This window comes from Nelusetta ayraudi, unplaced genomic scaffold (assembly GCF_046127955.1).
Source record: "Nelusetta ayraudi isolate G7.1 ecotype Tasmania unplaced genomic scaffold, CSIRO-AGI_Nayr_v1 ptg000016l, whole genome shotgun sequence".
NCBI classification, from domain to species: domain Eukaryota; kingdom Metazoa; phylum Chordata; class Actinopteri; order Tetraodontiformes; family Monacanthidae; genus Nelusetta; species Nelusetta ayraudi.
In genome coordinates, this window is record NW_027466066.1 from 7,570,775 (window position 1) to 7,589,120 (window position 18,346).

The following is an 18,346-nucleotide window of genomic DNA, read 5'->3' on the forward strand; positions in this document are numbered from 1 at the left end:
GCCACGCCCCTCAGCCCCCATAAACCCCACAATTGCGATCGGTATTTTTCCCAAAATGCATCGCTCCTCTCCTCGGGGGCTTAGCTTTCCTGCAGGCACACGCGCTCCGGTTGCTGCTCACCTCCCCGACGTAGGACGACCGCTTTGTTTCGCTGAGTCAACATGTTACATGAAGTCACATGGAAGTCCTGCTTCTGAGAAACTGCGAGCAAAGAAATCAGGAGAGCAAACCGCTCGAATTTTGGTTAATAAGAAAAACAAACAAAACTAAACAAAAAACATTTTTCTTGGACGTGTTTCACAGAATGAAGTTAGTTCCTGTTCCTCGTAGCGTAGACGTTGAAATTTTGTCATTTATTTATTTTTTATTATTATTAAAAAGTCTATAGTATACTCATTAGTGTATCTGTTTTTCTTCCCAGACCAAAGACTGACCCCAGCACAATTCATTGTGTTGGAAATTTTGCAGATCTCCAGAAACAATCACTTGACCCCTCTGCCTGGAAAAAAAAAAAAAAAAAAAGGGACGACTTCCTGCTAAAATTGAGCAGCATGAGCGAGGTAATACTTTCTTTTCTTTCTTTCTTTTTAAAGTCTAATTATTAGTCTTATTTAGTCAAAATTCGTTTTGTAATTGATAAAGAATTTCATGTCAAAAGTTCTACATCTTGATGCTTCCTGTCAAAGATTAACCTTAGCCATGCTTTTAAAAACACCTGCCAGCCAGATCGATAAACAGTAATAAACCTTATATAAACAACACTTTACTGAACCAAACGTGAAAAAGGGAACCATAAAGGAAAAAACAGGGAAAAGACACATATAGTACCAAGTATTGTGCCTTATTAAATCATGTCCAATCAAAACCTCCACAGCTTAATTAACCACCAGAGATCAAAACAAGCTGAGGAATCTTTAAAAACTTGCTGTGTTGCACAGGGAGCAATCCTGCAGAAAGTGTCAATATTTTACAGGTCACCTGCTCTGACGAGCCATAGCTCATCATATTCACTGGTGGGCGCTTGCTAGTCACACGGCTTGAAACAAAGTTCACTCGGAGACTCCCCGAGTCCAACATAAAGATTCAGGATGCTGAGGACACAAGATGTGCTGCTTCTCCTCTTGCTCGTCGGGGCCGCTGACGCCCTGTACAAACAGTGGATCCCCGATACTAACTACGAGAACAAGACCAACTGGGACAAAGGAGCCGTTCCCTGCGGCAATGACAGAGTTGAGTTTTTAGCCCAGAGGAAAGTGTCCGTGTTTGTGGAGACCGTGCACGCCGTGCAGGAGATGAGGCTACCGGTTGACGGAGAGTTCATTCTGAATCCAGGAGCGGGGTTTTATGTCATCAGCGGAAAAGATCCCAGCTGCGGCGCTGGTGTCACGGCCAAGTTCCGAGATTCTGAGTCCCTTCAGTGGTACGATCCGGCTCTGTGGCAGGCTGCTGCGACTTCGGACGACCTGCAGAGCGGAAACCTCTTGTTCTCGGTTCATGAGGAGAGCGTACCCTGCCGTCACGACGACGTGGTTTTCAAAGTCGGGACCTCTTTCAGGGTGGACACGAGCTCCGGCGAACCCACCGTCCCAGTCCGATCCGTGTCCCTGCTCGGACAGAAGTTTGACAGGGACACCGATTTCTCGCAGCACCTCAACTCTCGCTTGGGCCAGCTGCAGTTTCATGGATCTAGTGCCGTCACCGTCGGTAATGCGGGATGCCAGGATCCGTCTGGCTGTGACTGCGGGAATTCTGTCAACCACCAGCGGATCTGCCAAACTGTCACGTGTGCCTCCACTGGCTGCCATAGGCCCCTTCGCCCTGTGGGACACTGCTGTGATGTCTGCGGGGCCATCGTCACGGTCCACTTTGCCGACGGGTTTTCCCTGCAGACCTACCGGCAGAGGCTCCGACACCTTTTTCTCTCCATGCCACAGTACACATCCATTAAACTGGGGATGTCCAAGGTTTTTAAGTCCCGGCATGTCTTGGGGATCATCCCCTTTGGGCTCACGGCGGAGATCCAGGTGGTTATCCTTGATGGGGACCAGGGAACGCTGGCGGAGAGTTTGGCCAGGGACATCATCAGGGACGCCAGCGCTCATGGCTCCAATCTTGGAATCACGGGGGCGGAATTTCAGGCCTCCACTGGAAGCGGCAGCAGCGATGATTCTGCAAGCAACGCAGGGACGGTGGTTGGAATCGTGTTTGGGGTTTTGATCGCAATTTCTTTGGTTGTTGTTGTGGCCTTGTTGATCCGTAAGGGGGTTGTTAAAATGCCAACGCTGCCCTCTCTGCCCTCTCTGCCCTCCCTGCCGTCTTTGAGCATAAACGGGCGCAGCGGTGTTGGCGAACTCGGTGGGACACTGGACTGCGGTTATGACAACCCAATGTTCGACAAGCCCTCCTTAATGCCTGAGATTCCCGGACTGTATGGGACTCAAGGAAACCAGTCCATCGCCATGACTCAGACCGGGGTACACTTTGTCAATCCGGTTTATGACGAGTATGTGACCGACTTTACGGTGTGAGCCGACGTTGCGGTTTTAATGATTGTTTCCTGCCTCCGAGCAATGAATTCACCAACGACTTTGTAGTAATTCAGACGCACAACTGCAGATGTTAAAATGCAGATCATGAAGCTTTTATTGATGTGAATTACAAAACAAATAAAATAAATGTTGCCCAATTCCTCTTTTTTGTTTGTGCGCATTCATTTGTACTGCATTCAGTAGCAACCAAAGTCTATCTGGCCACATAGATGACACAAATAAATTTACTATCCACTGACATGCATCAGGAAGGACAAAAAAGGTGTGCGTGCCTTGTGATGTGACATCAATAAACAGTCATTATGCAATACTGTCTCTTTTACGAGCACGACGGGAACGCTGACTCCGGAGTTTTACATCAGTTTGAATCCGGCAGGTGAACCACATTGTCCTTCTTGGACAGCCAGGCCGTGACATATAGAGGCTCCGACAGGTCGGCGGTGTACCCGTGCAGCAGCCTCATGCTGCCCGAGGCGTCGTAGAAAGACACGGTGCCACGGTGAAAGTCCACGTACAAGCCGAGCCGTCGGATCTCGCCGACCTCCAGGGGCGTCTCCACACCAGCGTGCCAGGCGGAGAGGCCCCGCCTGCCGCTCCCCACGCACCAGGAGAAGTCATTCCCGGTGATGCAGCCGCTGCTCTGCTCCCCTCTCCGCTCAATGCTCTTGCGCGTGAGCCCCACGTGCGCCCCCTCGCCGCTCAGCTCTGCCTCAATGTAGTGTCTCCCCTGGTAGAGGCTCTCTGACGCCATCGCCTGTCGCCAATACTCGAAGCGGTTGGGGTGGTCGGGGTAGCTGTGCTGCCATGGGCTGGTGTTGGTTAGCTTCCTGTCGCCCTCGGTCACCCGCAGGAATCGATGGGTGGTGTCGGGGTCAAAGATCAGCCTCCTGGCATCTGCAAGAGAGGCACTTGCATTTTTACGAGGACCTCGTGAAGTCAATTTGAAAAGAAGAGAAGAGGGCAAAAAAGATTCATGAATTTACATTTCAAGAAGTCCTCTCGTGTCTCTGGGTCAGCCGTGGAACACAGCTGAGACTCCAGCCTCTGGGACTTAGCACCTGGTTTGTTATTTCACAAAAAACAAGTTTTTTTTTTACCTTTTATAATTCACACATTGACAATACTGCAACCAGCCTAAAGAGAAGATAATTAAAAAACCTGATTCTTTTTGTTTTTGGAATGTCTTGTTGGCAAATTATTTACAAGCAATTTAAATAGAAAATGTATCATCATCAAGCAATCTAATCTGGAAGGTCGTTTGACAAACGGTGGGAAAAAAAATCCTATTGCAATTTCAGCAGTGTAGCTACAGGTCCTGCTACCCAGAGCGTACTTTGCTATTTATTTTTTCTTTTTACATAAAACAACTGTTTTGCTTTGAAAATGTTTCAACTGCAGCCTCTGGCCTAATTTCTTTCTCAGCAACTTGGCTCACAGTCACTTCCTGTATTTATTATATCTTGTTCTTCTGGGGCCGTTACGGGCAGCTCGTAGCAGTTGTTTCCTCGTTCCAATGCAGCCAAGTGCTTGCGGAAAATTGTGCAGGGCACCTTGCATGCGAGGTCAGCAGCATGTATAAACAAGACCCGACACACTCTCACCAGTCTTCCAGGCCAAGGTAAACGTTTTCATGTTGGTGGAGCGAATCAGGCCACACAGCTTCTGCGTGGCATCCGTCACTTCCTGGACATAAGAGGTCAGGTGGTCCATTCTGTTCACGCACACAGCAGGCAGACACACTTCTGGAATTCCTTTCTTCCAATCCGCATATTCCTGCAACACACATGGCAAGTGCCTGAATGTTAAAATGGAGCAGTGGATCGACATGCAGTTGTGTTTCTTAAATCCGTAACTATAAGTTTTTTGTTTTTTTTTAACCAAGAAATTGCTGATTTGGCTTAACGCCTAATCTGTGTTAACTGTCAACACGCCGCCATAAACACACAGCATCTGAAAGAACATCCTGCTCTAATCCCGGATCGCATAAGGCGACTGCCACACCACTGAAAATCGTCTGGATTCACCCTAAATATGGTATTTCCCACCTGAAGGAAATCCACGTCGGATTTGCTCCTGGTCAGTTTGCTCATTTGAGAAAGAATCTTGAGCAGCTCTGACTTCTTCTGCTCCAGATGTGTCTGGATGCTCTCGGCCTGGCTCAGAGCCTGTCTCCTCTCCCCTTCCAGCACCTCTGCTGCTCCTTGCCTGGCCTCCTCCACAGCTTTCTGCAGCCTGGCAAACTGCTCCTCAACCAGAGCGGAGACCTCCTGCACTGAACACTTGTAGGCCAGAGAGCACAGAGAACCATAAACATTAAACCAAACTCCTCGGTTTCCTTTAGTATGAATGAGATCATACCTGAATTGTCAGTATAAGTGAAATTGTCTTTAAACCCCCCACATTCCCAAAAAATACACCCATTTCCATGTATTTATTTTTCTTTCCAAGCTTGAGTGGAGAAAACAACACTGCATCTTTCTTTTGGGCTTTCCACATTTTCGGTAAAGGACAAAAACAAGGCGGTGGGAAATACTGGTGAAGTGACTTTGGCTCTATTTGCTCTTCAATGTTTGTTTGACGGTAACTAACCTTGACTGAGTCATTGTTGCTCCGAAGTTTCGTGATCTCTTGTTCAGCTGCCAATACACCCTGACTGATCTCTTCCTTCTTCCTTTGCATCTCAGCCTGCAAAAAAAAGAAAAACATAATAATAATTCAATTGTGATGAAACTTAAGATCCATCAAAGCACACTTGAAAGTCTCATAATGCATAAAGCTGAAATTGTGTTGTCATTGTCGTCACCTCACTCTCCGCTCGTGCTTCTCCCAAGGACACAGTCTGGTGCCCGTCATGTTCCTGCCTCTCGCAGTCCAGGCACAGGCAGCAGCCGTCCCCCGGGCAGAACCTCTCCAGGGGCAGCCGGTGGAGGCCACAGGTCAGGCTGTTGACGTCGTGGAGGGGGTCCACCAGGCGGTGGCTTTGGAACTTGGAGTTCTCCCGGTGTGGCCTGAGGTGAGCCTCGCAGTAAGACACCTGGCACGTCAGGCAGGATTTCAGGGCCTTCCCGGGCCCGTCCATGCAAAAGTCACACAGCACTTCCCCCCGTGGAGGCTCCCCGGAGGTGTCGCCCGTATCCTTCGTCTTATCGGCGTGATCCACCTTCTCCTCACCGCCGGTGCTGAGACTCTCCATATTCAAACCCACTTTTGTGCGCCACATTTATCGGAGCCGTGGGCAATCACAAGACTGCTGCTGATTCCTGCTTTCCCAAGGCCCCAGCATCAGGAAGGAATTAACCAAAAGCCACGCCTCTGATATTTTGGTTCATCAAGACTCCTTTTAAAATTCCCATATCACGCCCACTACCCCCCTCACCCGTTTCACTCTTCCCTATGCTCTGCGTCCAGTGTCATTAAGTAAAAGGCGCAGATAAAGAGAAGAGGAGGAAATGATAAGGGGACTGTCAACATCCTCTTTTCACTCGGCCCCTGCCACAGAAAAGGCCTCTTTATGGACCTAAATGTTCTAACCAAAGTTCTTTTATTTGGCAAAAGTAGTATAAAGATATTATATTGTTTGTGCCGTTGCTAGTTCGGGCAGCTTATTGATTTAAAAAAAAAAAGTTTCATATCATCAGTAAATTTTAACGTTGCTAGTAGACCCGCATGGGAGGGTCCCACTGTGTTTCCTCCTGATAACAGTGTTATGTAAAAGCGTGCGAGTGTCCAGACAGTTGCATGTCTACAGTACAACGTGGATTATCGCAGCACTGGAAAATAGCAAAACAAGTCTTTGTTTTCCGCCACACGTCCACGCAGTCACACATACCAAAGTCTGAGACGTTTTTCTGTTTTTACAGTTGCACCGGAAAAATACTGGCTAAATGTAAAACTCAGTTATATAATAGTCAAGGTATTACTCTCTAGATTCATAGCACCATATAGTGAGGATGTAACGAGGATCATGTAGTGGAAAAGTAGAAGATATTTCACAGAGCCACATTCAAGAAAAACTTGATGACTATAAGAAAAATCAGAACTAAAAAACAACAGCAAAGGTAAAATCAACACAATAAAATCTAAATATATCATTTCATTTAAATTGCACAAAGAAGAGTAGACTGTAAACTTGAAACCGGCTTGATGGACATGGAAAAACGAAAAATCTACAACCCTATCATGTTTTATTTTATATTGTTACATCTGTTTAAAGGTGAACTTTCAGAAGAATCATTGACTTGGTAAACAAAAAACAAACAAACAAAATACATTGCCAAACTTGGACCGACTGAATGTAAACATGTATTTGTCAAGATGTGTTTATTGGCTCTGGATAACTGCAGTTAATTTCACAGCAGTAGCTACATGTGAAGGCACAGGCACATGAGGTGGGAGGATTTACCCCACAGGGGCAAAAAAAAACAAACCCTCAGCATCCATTTGGTGTTCGCCACCATCCTAACAGGAAGTGATGAGACGGAGCGACACGCACTAAAAACTGACCACTGGTTTCTCGGTGCACAGTAGGAGTTTACGGGATTCCTGCTGGATAACAGCTGACGCGTCACTTCGGCTCCCTTCACTTTGTTTCCTGATACCCAATTTGATTTTGAATATTCCTGACAAAATATGATCGCGAAGGCTGTGAAATCCAGCAATGGCGTTGTAGGCCTCCTACTTGCGTATGTTTATTGAACAACATAATGCGCATTTGCAGTGTGAGCTGCGACATCGTTGCAGTCTCGGACTCTCCTGCCGATCAAAATATTTTGCTCTGGAATCCTGTTCTCACATGTTTTTCAGGTGTTGGCAAACTGTTGTCATGTAAAAATGAGAAGCTGTGATATGTAAATGATTTGCTGATTTACACTTCAGAGCAAAATAAGGGAATGCCTTCACTAGCACTGGATAGACACTCAATGAATTAGAGAAATGAAGGCGTACTGATTGGCTGTGTAATTAATTGGACGCCAACCTCATATAGAATGCATAGGAAGCTGCCACTGGCTTGAGCAGCTTTAATCCTGCAAACCGTAAGAATGGTTTGAACACCATGTTTGCAAGGGAATCATGGGCCATATTGAGTAAATGTTGCACACTGGGCCTCCCAGAAAAAATCATTGCAAAAAGATAAAGAAAAATCATGGAAGAGGGTATAGTGTACAGTGTACTGTCTGTATACAGGAAACCTCTGTGGCAGTCAAACCAATTAACCAATTAACACCATGAGATGATTTCATCCAACTGAGGCTGAAAATACACTCGCAAAGGTCTTTGTTGTCCTTTTGTTTTGGGCAATTGTGTTCTTGCTGTGTTCTCACCACCCATGAGCCAGGACGAGCTAAATCCCCTCTGACCTTTACTGCTGGATGAGCAAACAGCCAGAAGGCCCTTCCCAAACAACAAGACAAATGTAAATGTTGTGTATGTGTCTGAGGATTACATAACAAGCACTTCCTCTGTCACGGTTCAGCCTGAATCCCTCCACTCACAGTTCCGAGTCCTCAATGCAATCTGGGTCCTCCATAGTCTCCAGTCGCCTCTTGCAGGCGTCCAAGATCTTCTTCCTCGGTCCCAGAGGGATGTGGATGGACTTCAGGTCGTGGTCGGAGCACAGTAGCAGGGCCTCCAGGTCGATCCTCTCCCTCCTGAAAATGGAGAGGAACTCGCTCATGCACTGTGTAGCCAGGAAGACCTCCAGAGGACTCGTCTCCGCCTCGAGGTCGTCGTCCAGCCCTAACTCCACCTCGTCCCAGGGCAGCTCTTCCCGGTTCCTCTCCTGCAGGCTGCGAGCGCTGCCGATGCTGTCCTCATCCAGGCTGGAGTGCGCCTGCTGCAGGTGGCTGCGCAGGCGCACATTGGCTCCGGACCGCTCATCGCTAGTCTGATCCTGCCTGCCCAGTTCGAACATTCCTGCACTGATATAGTTCCTCCTGAACACCATGGTGCCCAGACCGGGCCGGTTGAAGAGGGAGTCGTGTCCGGAGTCGGTGCTGATTTCCGAGTAGTCCACGTCGGGCCCGTGCAGGGCCGGCTCACTGATGGCACGAGAGATGGCATCGTAATTGTCTCTGGGGAACATGTCGCGGATGTTGCGCCGGCCGCGGCCTCTCGGCTCCACATAGGTGCCCTGTTTGACGAACATGACGTCGTTGCCGAGCTGAAGTCCTGAGAGGGAGCGCACGCTCTTCCTCCCGTCCTCGTAGATCTTGAAGGTCCCGTCTCCTTGTTTCTTTTTCTCCAGCCTCTTCTGGATCTTGGTCTTCCCTCTGTTTGTGGCATGAAGAGTCGCCTAACAGGACAGGGACAATATGGAAATAAAACACCATCAAAACTTAATGGTTCTATGAAATATTACCAGCTCAGTGGGCTAGTGCTAGAGTGTCTGGTACTCATTGCCTCTCTGCTTGGCACACAGTACCTGGGTTTTGACTATGAGTAAGTGAATTACCCAATGATTCACCCAATTGAGCATGGCATCACTGCTGCTCACTGCTCCCTCAGGGAATAGGTCAAATGTGGAGAACAAATTTCACTCGGGATGTGACATTAAGTGGCACTTTAATCTTTACTAGTTTTGAAGTTTTACTTTATTTACTACTTGAAATAAAGTAGTTTAATTTGATTTTCCACAGACTCTGATTATTTTCAGATAAGGAGTCCTATGATTGGTGAAACGTTTCTAATTGACAGTATTAAAGTTTGTCCTAAACACTTATGTTCTCAGATGCCCAAAATGCACGATCTGCGAAAAGTTTTACAACATCACCTCATTGGCTTTATCACTTTCACCATATTTCTAAGTACCATTCAATCGAACTTTTCAACCCAATGAAAGTAAAAGGCCCCTGACCTGAGAATATGGCACGCTGATGGCAGCTGCGTTTGAGTTGCGCAGCTTTTGACTCAGGGAACTGCTGGTGTAACTGGAGAAGCTCATCGCGTCTGAGGCGGTCGCCTCCGAGGTCTCCTTCCGGAACTTCCTCTCCATGCGCTTGCGGTGTTTCCTCTGCATCTTCATGCACTCCTTGATCCTGCGCTCGGCCTCCCGGAACGCCTTCTCCTTCAGCTTGTTCACCAGCTTGCCGTTGAGCTCCGTCTGCTTGACGGCCACCACATCCAGGTAGCGCACGCATTCCATGTGGTTCTTGGTGGCGGCCATGTCCAGAGGCGTGTGGTAGTCGTTGTCCAGGCACCAGATGTTGGCGCCGTGAGACACCAGGAAGAAGAGGCTGTTGCTGTGTCCGTTGGCGGCTGCCAAGTGGAGAGGCGTGTTCCCCCATATGTCACACTTGTCGGCGTTGCCTCTGTGTGGCAGAGAAGACAGATTGAATTTAGAGAGTCAGAAAGCAGACTGCAAAGAGCTCAATGTCAATGTCTCAATGTAAATCACATAACCCTGAACAGATCCCTGTTCTTGGTCGCTGTAGATACATGGTGGCACAATCTAGTGCACCCACTTTTTAATTTCAGAGTAATTTGGATTACTAACGGATGGAAACGTGGCAGTTGTTTATCATAGGACCGTATTTGACCCATATTTCTTTTTCCGTTTCACTCCATTTGAAGTTGAAAAACATTCTGGGCATTTGACCCCCTATCTATCACATTACTTGATAAATGTTTTGGTTCCCTGTTCCCAAGAAGTCATGCTTGACCCACTCTTCGGATGTCTTACGTGTGCGATGCGTTTGATTACATTTTCATCACTGACCTGCCAACCGTGTGCTGGTAACGGGGCCACGTTTAATAATTTACACTCCAAACACCGACCGTCGGGGCTTAAAAAACAGCCATAGAATCATTTGTTTTGAACACTTTAAAGACAGTCAGTTTTAATTACAGCAACTCTTTGATGCGAAATCAAGCACCGGGCAGCAACTGTAACCAACATCGCAAGCATCAACGTTTGGCCTGGCAGACAGTCCGCGACCTCAGAGTTACCTCAGCTGAGCTGCTGGTTGGTAATACGACCACGGGGCTGCCAGCGGCGCTGCTACACTCCCTGTATCCTGTTTCAAGGAAGGCTACATAGCTGCCGGTTGTCTCTACGTGCCGTCACGCTGGATTCCTCCGGCGGCTGGGTGGAGAATGTTTGCAGAACCTCCGATGTGTATGACGTGGCAACAGGTTGTGAGAAGCGGCCGCGGCTAATTCAAAGAAACGTCACAGTCCTTCACTTAATGCCGCCGCCTGTTGTTTTAGCCCCTAACACTGCTGAACGGTTTGACCTCCGTGCTGGGCGTGAAGCTACTGTGTTATGACACTTGTAGTTTTTCAGCAGTGGTCTGGTTGTTTGGGTCTGATCTGTCAGACCCCGAACTGAGTCAGCTGCTGTACCAGATTAGATAAGAAAATAATGATAATTTTACAGCAAATGTCATCGGCACGGTGGATTTTTAACAGCCAAATGAAACAACGATCAAACAACATTAAACAAACATTAAACACTGAAAGATAAACTGCAATTAATGGTTTAATCTTTAACTCTACTCTGCGCTGGAATATTCATGGCTGCTGGACTTGTTTCGGGAGAAGATCCAACATGATATGTGACAGCATTTTACGAGCGTCCTCATAAAATGCTGGCCCGCCGAGGCTGACGGGTCTGCCGGTTTAATCTCTTTCCTCTTCTTTATCGCCTCGCTGGTGCTGTGACAGGTTGATGTCTCTGCGGGCTGCTCTGTACTCGCCAAGCAGAGCGCCGGGCGGCAGGTTTCCCATGAAATTCGCAAGCTTTTGTGTGGACTTTTCTTCATTACACGCCCCCACGAGTCTCTCATGAGCCGGGAGCCTCTTGTTAAACATTATGGCAGCTATTTATGATTAATCTGAGTACCTCATGCCAATCAGTGATTCATCTCCTCTGCTGTCTGTTGGACATCCCTCCAGAGGCTCGCTGACTGATAATCCGTGGGAAAAAACGACACTGTATCACCTGTTGCCACCTCTGCTTTTGACTAAACTGCCAAACCAATCTGAAATAACACTGACACCACATGTTGATTAAATAAGATCATTTTGAATCTCCTCATTAGACTTACTATTGGCCCATTTTCTGCTCAATGGGTGAACCAGGTCATCCAGAAAGATGAAGGGATGTCTGAATCCTCATTGCACCCTTGCTGAAAAACCAGTCATATTCGTCTGAATAGTGCCGGCCATTTACTAAATCATCGTTATGACATGAAATTATGCACTGAACCCTGGTGGCTGCCTGCAATCATCTATCATGATAAAGTGATGAAGCGCTCCCTTTTTTACAACCTGTTGTGATTCAGGAGTGTGTTCTATCACTATCTACAGCGTGTCCTCTGTTGGAATCCGCACACGACGTTCGATGTATTTATGTGACTCTCTAATTGTGCCTATAAATATCCTGTGTGCCACTATGAAATTACGTCACACCAAGCGGTTTTCAAAAATTTGGTCTGACCTCCCCCCCCAAAAAAAAGCTAGCCTGGACCTCTATCATGTAGTTTTGCTAAACAAATACTTTTAGATTTTTTTTTGTCTCCATCCATTATTCTAACCCCTAAAACAAACAAACAAAAAAATAGCAGACGAGTTGATTGTTTTGTGTGCCTCATGTGGGCCACGACCTACATCCTGTCACTGGTGTATTGTTACTTCATGCACTTATCTGCTTAAGGTCCTACATTGTGCCCCCGACAACCCTTAAGCTTCAGCATCCCGGGCTCCAGCGGTGCAGCTTAGCTCTAATGAGTGTCCTTAAAACTCTTTCGATGCCCAGAAACCAACATTTTTAGCCCTCTGTTTACCGCCTCCATAAACAATGCTCAGTTTTAGCTTAAACCAATGCGCCTTTGTCGCATTTGGAAGAAACAAGGTCGCTGTCAGAGTGAGGGGTGAAGTGAACACTTTGTTGTTACTGCAGGTATCATTGAGGTCTCAGACATCATCAAGAGCTCATATCCAGGTGTGTGTCTATTTTAGCACAACCTGGTAGGGCACACGGGAAAAGTAACTTGGTTCACCGACCACCCAGAACCAGCTGCTTCTTTGAAAAGTGCAATTTTCTTACAGCTGCAAATAAATACATTTATTATTATTATTATTATTATTATTATTATTATTATTATTATTATTATTATTATTATTATCATCATTATTTCATTATTCATAATAACAATTACATTTTTATAGATTTTCAACAGTTTCCTCTTTAATGTTTTATATTCTGTTAGCAGGTCAATCGACATTCCCATTGTTGCGTCGCTGACCAAAACGTTGTTTCTGCGCCACCCACCCTCTGGCTACGATGAGCCGCAGCGCCTCCAGGTTGCCGTGATAAGCGGCCCACAGCGTCGGCGTCATGCCATCCTCGTCTGGTGCGTTCAGGTCCTTCCGGGTGGCCTCTTTCAGCGCCGCCAGGTTCCCGTCCCGGGCCGCCTTGTGGTATTTGTCATCCATTGCGCACGATCGCGAGCCCCGTCACCGCCGACGGCACCGGCGCCGTCACCACCATCATCCTGGTCGAGTTGGTGGCGGGCGGTGAGAGCCTCTTTCAGACCCGGTCCGCCGCTACAGCTGATCCGGAGGTGCTGCGGTGGTATCCAGGGACGCCACGGCGAGGGGAGGGGAGGTGAACAGTGCTCCCGGTGGCCGAACCAGGGGCAGACACAGACAGGGGGACCTTAAAACAGTGTAAAAGCCCCTTCAAAACTCCTCAAGACACTCTGTTCAATTTAATATTTGTGGCTGAGAAGCCAAACGTCCAGATCACTGGTCATTTGCCAGTTTATTACCACTAATAAAATAAGATTTATTTTGGATGTGTTGCTGATTAGAAAGTGTAAAAAATGTTTTAAAAAAATAATAATGAAACCTTAGTCACACTGCTGTGAGTTACATAATCCCCTGCCACCCAAACTTGAATGAGCAGGAAGGATACGTGTAAATTGAAAATAGAAGTGGATATGTCTCACTGCCATTTGTCATTTACACACAAGGAAGAGTTGTAGTGACACTGAGTGACAGCGTTTTTCCCCTGTCCTCCATAATACAGCATTGTTCTCCCTTCGACCTTCCACAACAGACAAAAAGTTTGATTTCACAAGTCGTCAAATAAAGACACTCCTGTGCTGGCAGGCCCCACCCTGAGGAAAAGAAAACGTCTCCAATAGGCTAATGGCACCAGAAGCTGCAGCTCCAGGACCCTGTTGAAACTTCCATAACAAAAGGTGCTGAGTGGCCCCTTTTCATGTGCAGCACCTCGGGGGACTGCACGGAGATAAGATAAACACACTGCAAGCACTGAAAAGATTTCAATAAAGTTGACATGCAACTGCAGCAAAAAGCGGCACTCCACAAAATATCCAAATGTAGAAAAAATGTTTCTCACGTTAATTAATAAAAGCAAACAAACAAACAAACAAAAAAACAAGTAGTTTGAGCAACCTTAAATCACTCAATCCAAAATAATGTTCCTGGTTGAAAATGTATTTAAAATTCTTTTTTGTTTTAAAATATATGTACAGATTTTTTATTATTTACATTTTTACTGACTTTTAAGCACATCCATGGCATGTCATTAAAACAAAAGAAAAAAAGATTATACTGCGCAAACAAACACAAGAGTAAAAAAAAAAACTAAGAAATCTGGTCTGAAAGAAAGAAATCTGGTTATAAAAGAAATAATGTGATGCATTCAGATTATGGTTTGCCTTGTATAGCTCCAAAAAAGTTCCAATAAGCTCACTCTCGTTATAAAATATTTTTAAAAAATTGCTGTTCATCAAAAAAAGGAACCAGTTTCTGTTTTTTTGGAATTTCTCTGTATGAAAGTTTTTCCTGGAAATGCCCTTTAAATGTCACGTGAATATTTTGTGCAAAACACCCTGTGTTTGGGAATAAAATATGGCGCTGCGCATCACAGATTTATTGACGTTTATGACTGGCTGTACAGTTAAACAAACAGGTTTTGGGAGGCGTATAAAAGCCCTGCCAGCTCAGCCAGCCCCGCCAGCTTCAGAAGGAACACACAGCTTCAGGTAGGCTCACAGCGATCCTCAACCTTCCTTGAATGATTTCACTGAATGAAATGTCATTTTATTTCTCGGAATTTAAATTCTTATTTAATTTTAAAAGTGTGCTGCACCTGAGATACTTTGGCATCAGGATTCTTTCACTTACGGAATCTTTTTAAAAGTCTGAGACACCGTCTGAGACTGTGAGGATGGAATTATTTAGAAAAAAAAAAAAAAAAAAAAAAACATAAGGAAAGAAAAATAGAAAATGCACAGCTTATCTATGGTCAACATGTTTGTGGATTTTTGCTCAGAACGGAGCTGTTTGCATGCATTCCTTCCCCAAAACCACCTTTTGTTCATTAGCGGCTGCTCTTTTGTTTTGCACCAGCAAGGTGAGTATGCTGATTTTGCAGCCAGTGGAAGGTTTCACCTGGGCGGGACCTTTGCTTTGAAGGGCGGCACAGGGAGGGTGTAGCTTCTGGAAAGTCTCAAATGAAGCAACCTGCAGCACAGCCACGCACAGAGACAAGGAAACATGTGTCTGAACAGCGGCTTTCCCTGCAAGTGCTTGACTGATGGCACTCTCTGTCAACCCTGCAGGATGATGGTCAAAGAGACTGAGATGGAGCAGGCGCACCTGTCCAACAACAGCGGGGCGGTGGGCCGGACGGAAAGCCCCTGCGAGCCCGAGGGCGACGTCTCGCCCGGCGGCGCTGTCAGGGAGCGCGGACGCAACTGGGGATGGATGCTCTCCGGGATCATCTGCCTCAACATCCTGATCCTGGGCTGCGCTCTGGTCAGCGGCAGCGCCTACACCGACGTGAACATCAGCAGCCCTGACCTGCAGGTCTTCCTCATCATCCTCCTCCTGCTCACCTCCATCTGGATGATTTATTACTGCGTCTACACAGCGAGGCAACAGGACGCCGTGGTCTACAAGGACAGCCACGCCGGACCTGTTTGGCTAAGAGGTGAGTGGAAGGTGACACTCATCTCACGTTAACCCGTCAAGTGGGGTTTTTGTTGTTGTTGGTGATTTACCCCTCTCCTCATAATTCCTGCCCACTCAGGAGGTCTCGTGCTGTTTGGACTTCTCAGCATTATCATGGACGTGTTCAAGATTGTCAGCTACGTGGGCTACATCCACTGTGACTCTGCTGTGAAGGTGGCCTTCCCTGTGGTGCAGCTGGTTTTTGTATTTGTACAGGTAATTTAAAAAAAAAAAAAAAGGCCATTAAATGGCAGCATAGAAGAAATTTGAAACCGTGGATGAAACCTCAATTACAGTTACTAATTGTTGTGATTTGTTTGCAGACATACTTTCTGTGCATGCACGCCAAGGATTGTGTGCAAATACAAAGGAACATAACACGGTAGGTAGTAGGTGGATCCTTCTCGTACCCATCTGATGTATTTTGATACCCAACAATGATGACATTCCTCCAAGAGCCACATCTGAAAGCTTCTAACCACAGTTTTCTGCAAATTACTCCCATCTGCAAATGAGAGACATTTGAAAAAACAAAACCCTGGCTTTATGTCGCTTGAGTTACTTTTTTCTCTCTCGTCTCATCTTGTCACTTCCCTCTTGCCTCTCTTTTTTTTTATACCAGATGTGGCCTCATGCTCACCCTCTCCACAAATCTGATAATTTGGATGACCGCTGTCACAGAGGAGTCCCTTCATCAGACAACATTTCCCGAATATCCTGAAAACAACTCTAAAATGTTCAGACGAGACTTGTACATTGTAAAAGGTAAGTGAGGCAGTTCCACAGAAACCTGACAGAACAGGTTAAAACAAAGAGAAAAAAAAGGGTCCAATGTAACACTTTCTCCCTTCTTTCCTCCTCCTCTGCTGTGTCTCAGCTGGTTACGGGGACGAGAAGTGCAAGTGCAGCCACACCTCGTGCAGTATCTTCAAGAACGCCTACTACTACCTGTACCCCTTCAACATCGAGTACAGCCTGTTCGCCTCCGCCATGGCCTACGTCCTGTGGAAGAACGTGGGCAGGGTGGTGGAAGAGCACGGCCACCACCACATCAAGTTCCGCCTGAGGGACGTCGTCCTGGGTCCCGTGGCCGGGATCTTCCTGGTGATAGCGGGCCTGGCGACTTTCATCGTCTATGAGATGGAAATTCAAAAGAAGGACGGCAAGGAGGAAAACAAGGACAGAGCTCTGATGATGCACTTTGTCATGAACATAGTCATCGTCATAACCATGTCGGCAGCGACTGTGATCGGCTGCGCCATGTTCAAAGTGGACCACAGGGAGCACGTCTCGGACAAGAACCCCACGCGCAGCCTGGACGTGGGGCTGCTGGTGGGAGCCTCGCTGGGACAGTTCATCATCAGCTACTTCAGCATCGTTGCCATGGTGGCAACCGGTGCCAAGGGCTACCTGAACAGGCTCAATCTGACTTGGGCCATCCTGATGGTGATTCAGCTGGGCCTGCAGAACTTTTTCATCATCGAAGGCCTGCACCGGGAGCCCTTCCACGAAGTGCAGGAGGACGCCGTCGTGGTGTCAAACCCGTACGTGCAGCAGTCGGGCAAAAAGGAGGAGAACGGCCTGGAAGCGGGTGACAAAAAGCCCAGCCCGGATCTCTCGGAACACAATTCACACAGCCACGGGACCGAGCACAGGCACAAACTCTTGTGGAAGAGACGAGTGTTAAAGGAGGTCTGCGCGTACCTGTTGCTGGGCAACGTCATTGTGAGTAGAATTCCCTCATAGATATAGACACCGGTGTTTTCTATTCGTAGACTGCGTCTCTAGCATCAGAATCGTCTCCACAAATGAAGCAACGAGAAGAGCCTAACTTTTGGTTTTTATGCGCATGCTTCATTGGCAATCATCCCTTTTTGATGTCACAAAGCGCTGTTTAACTTTCTGAAACCTCCACCTGGATTGGTTTCCACACCCCCCCAGCTAAATATCTATTCCAGCATTCCAGTATCTCAGTCTTGTCTCAAGTCTACCTTGTTTATGTCCACTTGGATCCATTATGAGAAATACACATTTACAGTAGAAATTAGCCTCATATGTGACTTCTGTTGTTTTCCCTGTTCAACTCTTACAATTTTCTTCTTTCATGTCTTTACTCGGCAGCTTTGGATCATGCCAGCATTCGGTGCACGTCCCCAGTTTGACCACGACACTGAAACAGAATTCTACGAGTTCAACTTGTGGGCTACTGTTGTGAACATTGGCCTTCCATTCGGCATCTTCTACCGCATGCATTCTGTTGCCAGTCTGTTTGAGGTTTATTTGACGTCATAACGCCGCAAGAGCCTGGAGTGTGTACATTCAACTGTTTTGACATTAGAAAGTTGTTTTGTATAAATTGTATTTTGTTTTCAAGATGCTTTTACCTCAAGAAATTTGTGAAGTAGACGTAGTAGCTCTCATTTCAATTTTTTTCACCTTGTCTGTGTAATATACGTGTATTCTAAAGGTTATTTTCGATTGTATGTATTTTTTTATTTAATGTGTGACTACAGTTTGCCCAGATTTCTGTACCAACAAAATTTCTGTCAATAAAATAAAAAAAATGTATTTAATAAACAAATTGATTTATTGTGTCTTTAATAATTACAGTTTAAAAAATGGTCAATCCTGGTTGACCACATGGAAATGTTAAGGCAAATCAGATACATACAGCGCTGTATGTATCTGATGTACCTGTTATTTCGTTCTTACTCTATTATTCAGTAAAGAATAAAAAAAAAAACTTTAATGCTGCGATACCAATAGAATTAATGACACGCCCACAAAGTTAAATGACTAGCATTATATGAGT

The 18,346-nt window shown here is 46.3% G+C and overlaps 4 protein-coding genes across 5 annotated transcripts; 2 read left to right on the forward strand and 2 right to left on the reverse strand.

Moving 5' to 3' along the window:
- Positions 1 to 12: 12 nt before the first annotated feature.
- Positions 13 to 2,692, forward strand: amn (amnion associated transmembrane protein). 2 transcript variants are annotated; one of them, XM_076024332.1, is made up of 3 exons: positions 13 to 310; positions 423 to 561; positions 975 to 2,692. In XM_076024332.1, the coding sequence occupies exon 3, from the start codon at positions 1,090 to 1,092 to the stop codon at positions 2,527 to 2,529; it is 1,440 nt and encodes a 479-aa protein (XP_075880447.1). In that variant the 5' UTR covers positions 13 to 310; positions 423 to 561; positions 975 to 1,089; the 3' UTR covers positions 2,530 to 2,692. The 2 variants fall into 2 exon arrangements, with proteins under 2 accessions (XP_075880447.1, XP_075880448.1); XM_076024333.1 differs by lacking the exon at positions 13 to 310 and having other exon boundaries at positions 408 to 561.
- On the reverse strand, positions 2,621 to 6,059 carry LOC142887016 (tripartite motif-containing protein 16-like). Its single transcript, XM_076024331.1, has 6 exons — positions 5,354 to 6,059; positions 5,140 to 5,235; positions 4,596 to 4,829; positions 4,152 to 4,323; positions 3,534 to 3,608; positions 2,621 to 3,444 (listed from the first exon to the last, which is right to left on the reverse strand). The coding sequence occupies exons 1-6, from the start codon at positions 5,768 to 5,770 to the stop codon at positions 2,909 to 2,911; spliced, it is 1,530 nt and encodes a 509-aa protein (XP_075880446.1). The 5' UTR covers positions 5,771 to 6,059; the 3' UTR covers positions 2,621 to 2,908.
- Positions 6,060 to 6,417: 358 nt separating this feature from the next.
- Positions 6,418 to 13,211, reverse strand: ush1ga (Usher syndrome 1Ga (autosomal recessive)). The gene is made up of 3 exons (XM_076024334.1): positions 12,821 to 13,211; positions 9,404 to 9,857; positions 6,418 to 8,842 (listed from the first exon to the last, which is right to left on the reverse strand). Exons 1-3 carry the CDS (start codon positions 12,982 to 12,984, stop codon positions 8,039 to 8,041), a joined length of 1,422 nt encoding a protein of 473 aa, XP_075880449.1. The 5' UTR covers positions 12,985 to 13,211; the 3' UTR covers positions 6,418 to 8,038.
- Positions 13,212 to 15,059: 1,848 nt separating this feature from the next.
- otop2 (otopetrin 2) lies at positions 15,060 to 18,124 on the forward strand. The gene is made up of 6 exons (XM_076024328.1): positions 15,060 to 15,514; positions 15,614 to 15,750; positions 15,858 to 15,916; positions 16,157 to 16,299; positions 16,412 to 17,259; positions 17,656 to 18,124. Exons 1-6 carry the CDS (start codon positions 15,079 to 15,081, stop codon positions 17,824 to 17,826), a joined length of 1,794 nt encoding a protein of 597 aa, XP_075880443.1. The 5' UTR covers positions 15,060 to 15,078; the 3' UTR covers positions 17,827 to 18,124.
- Positions 18,125 to 18,346: the final 222 nt, after the last annotated feature.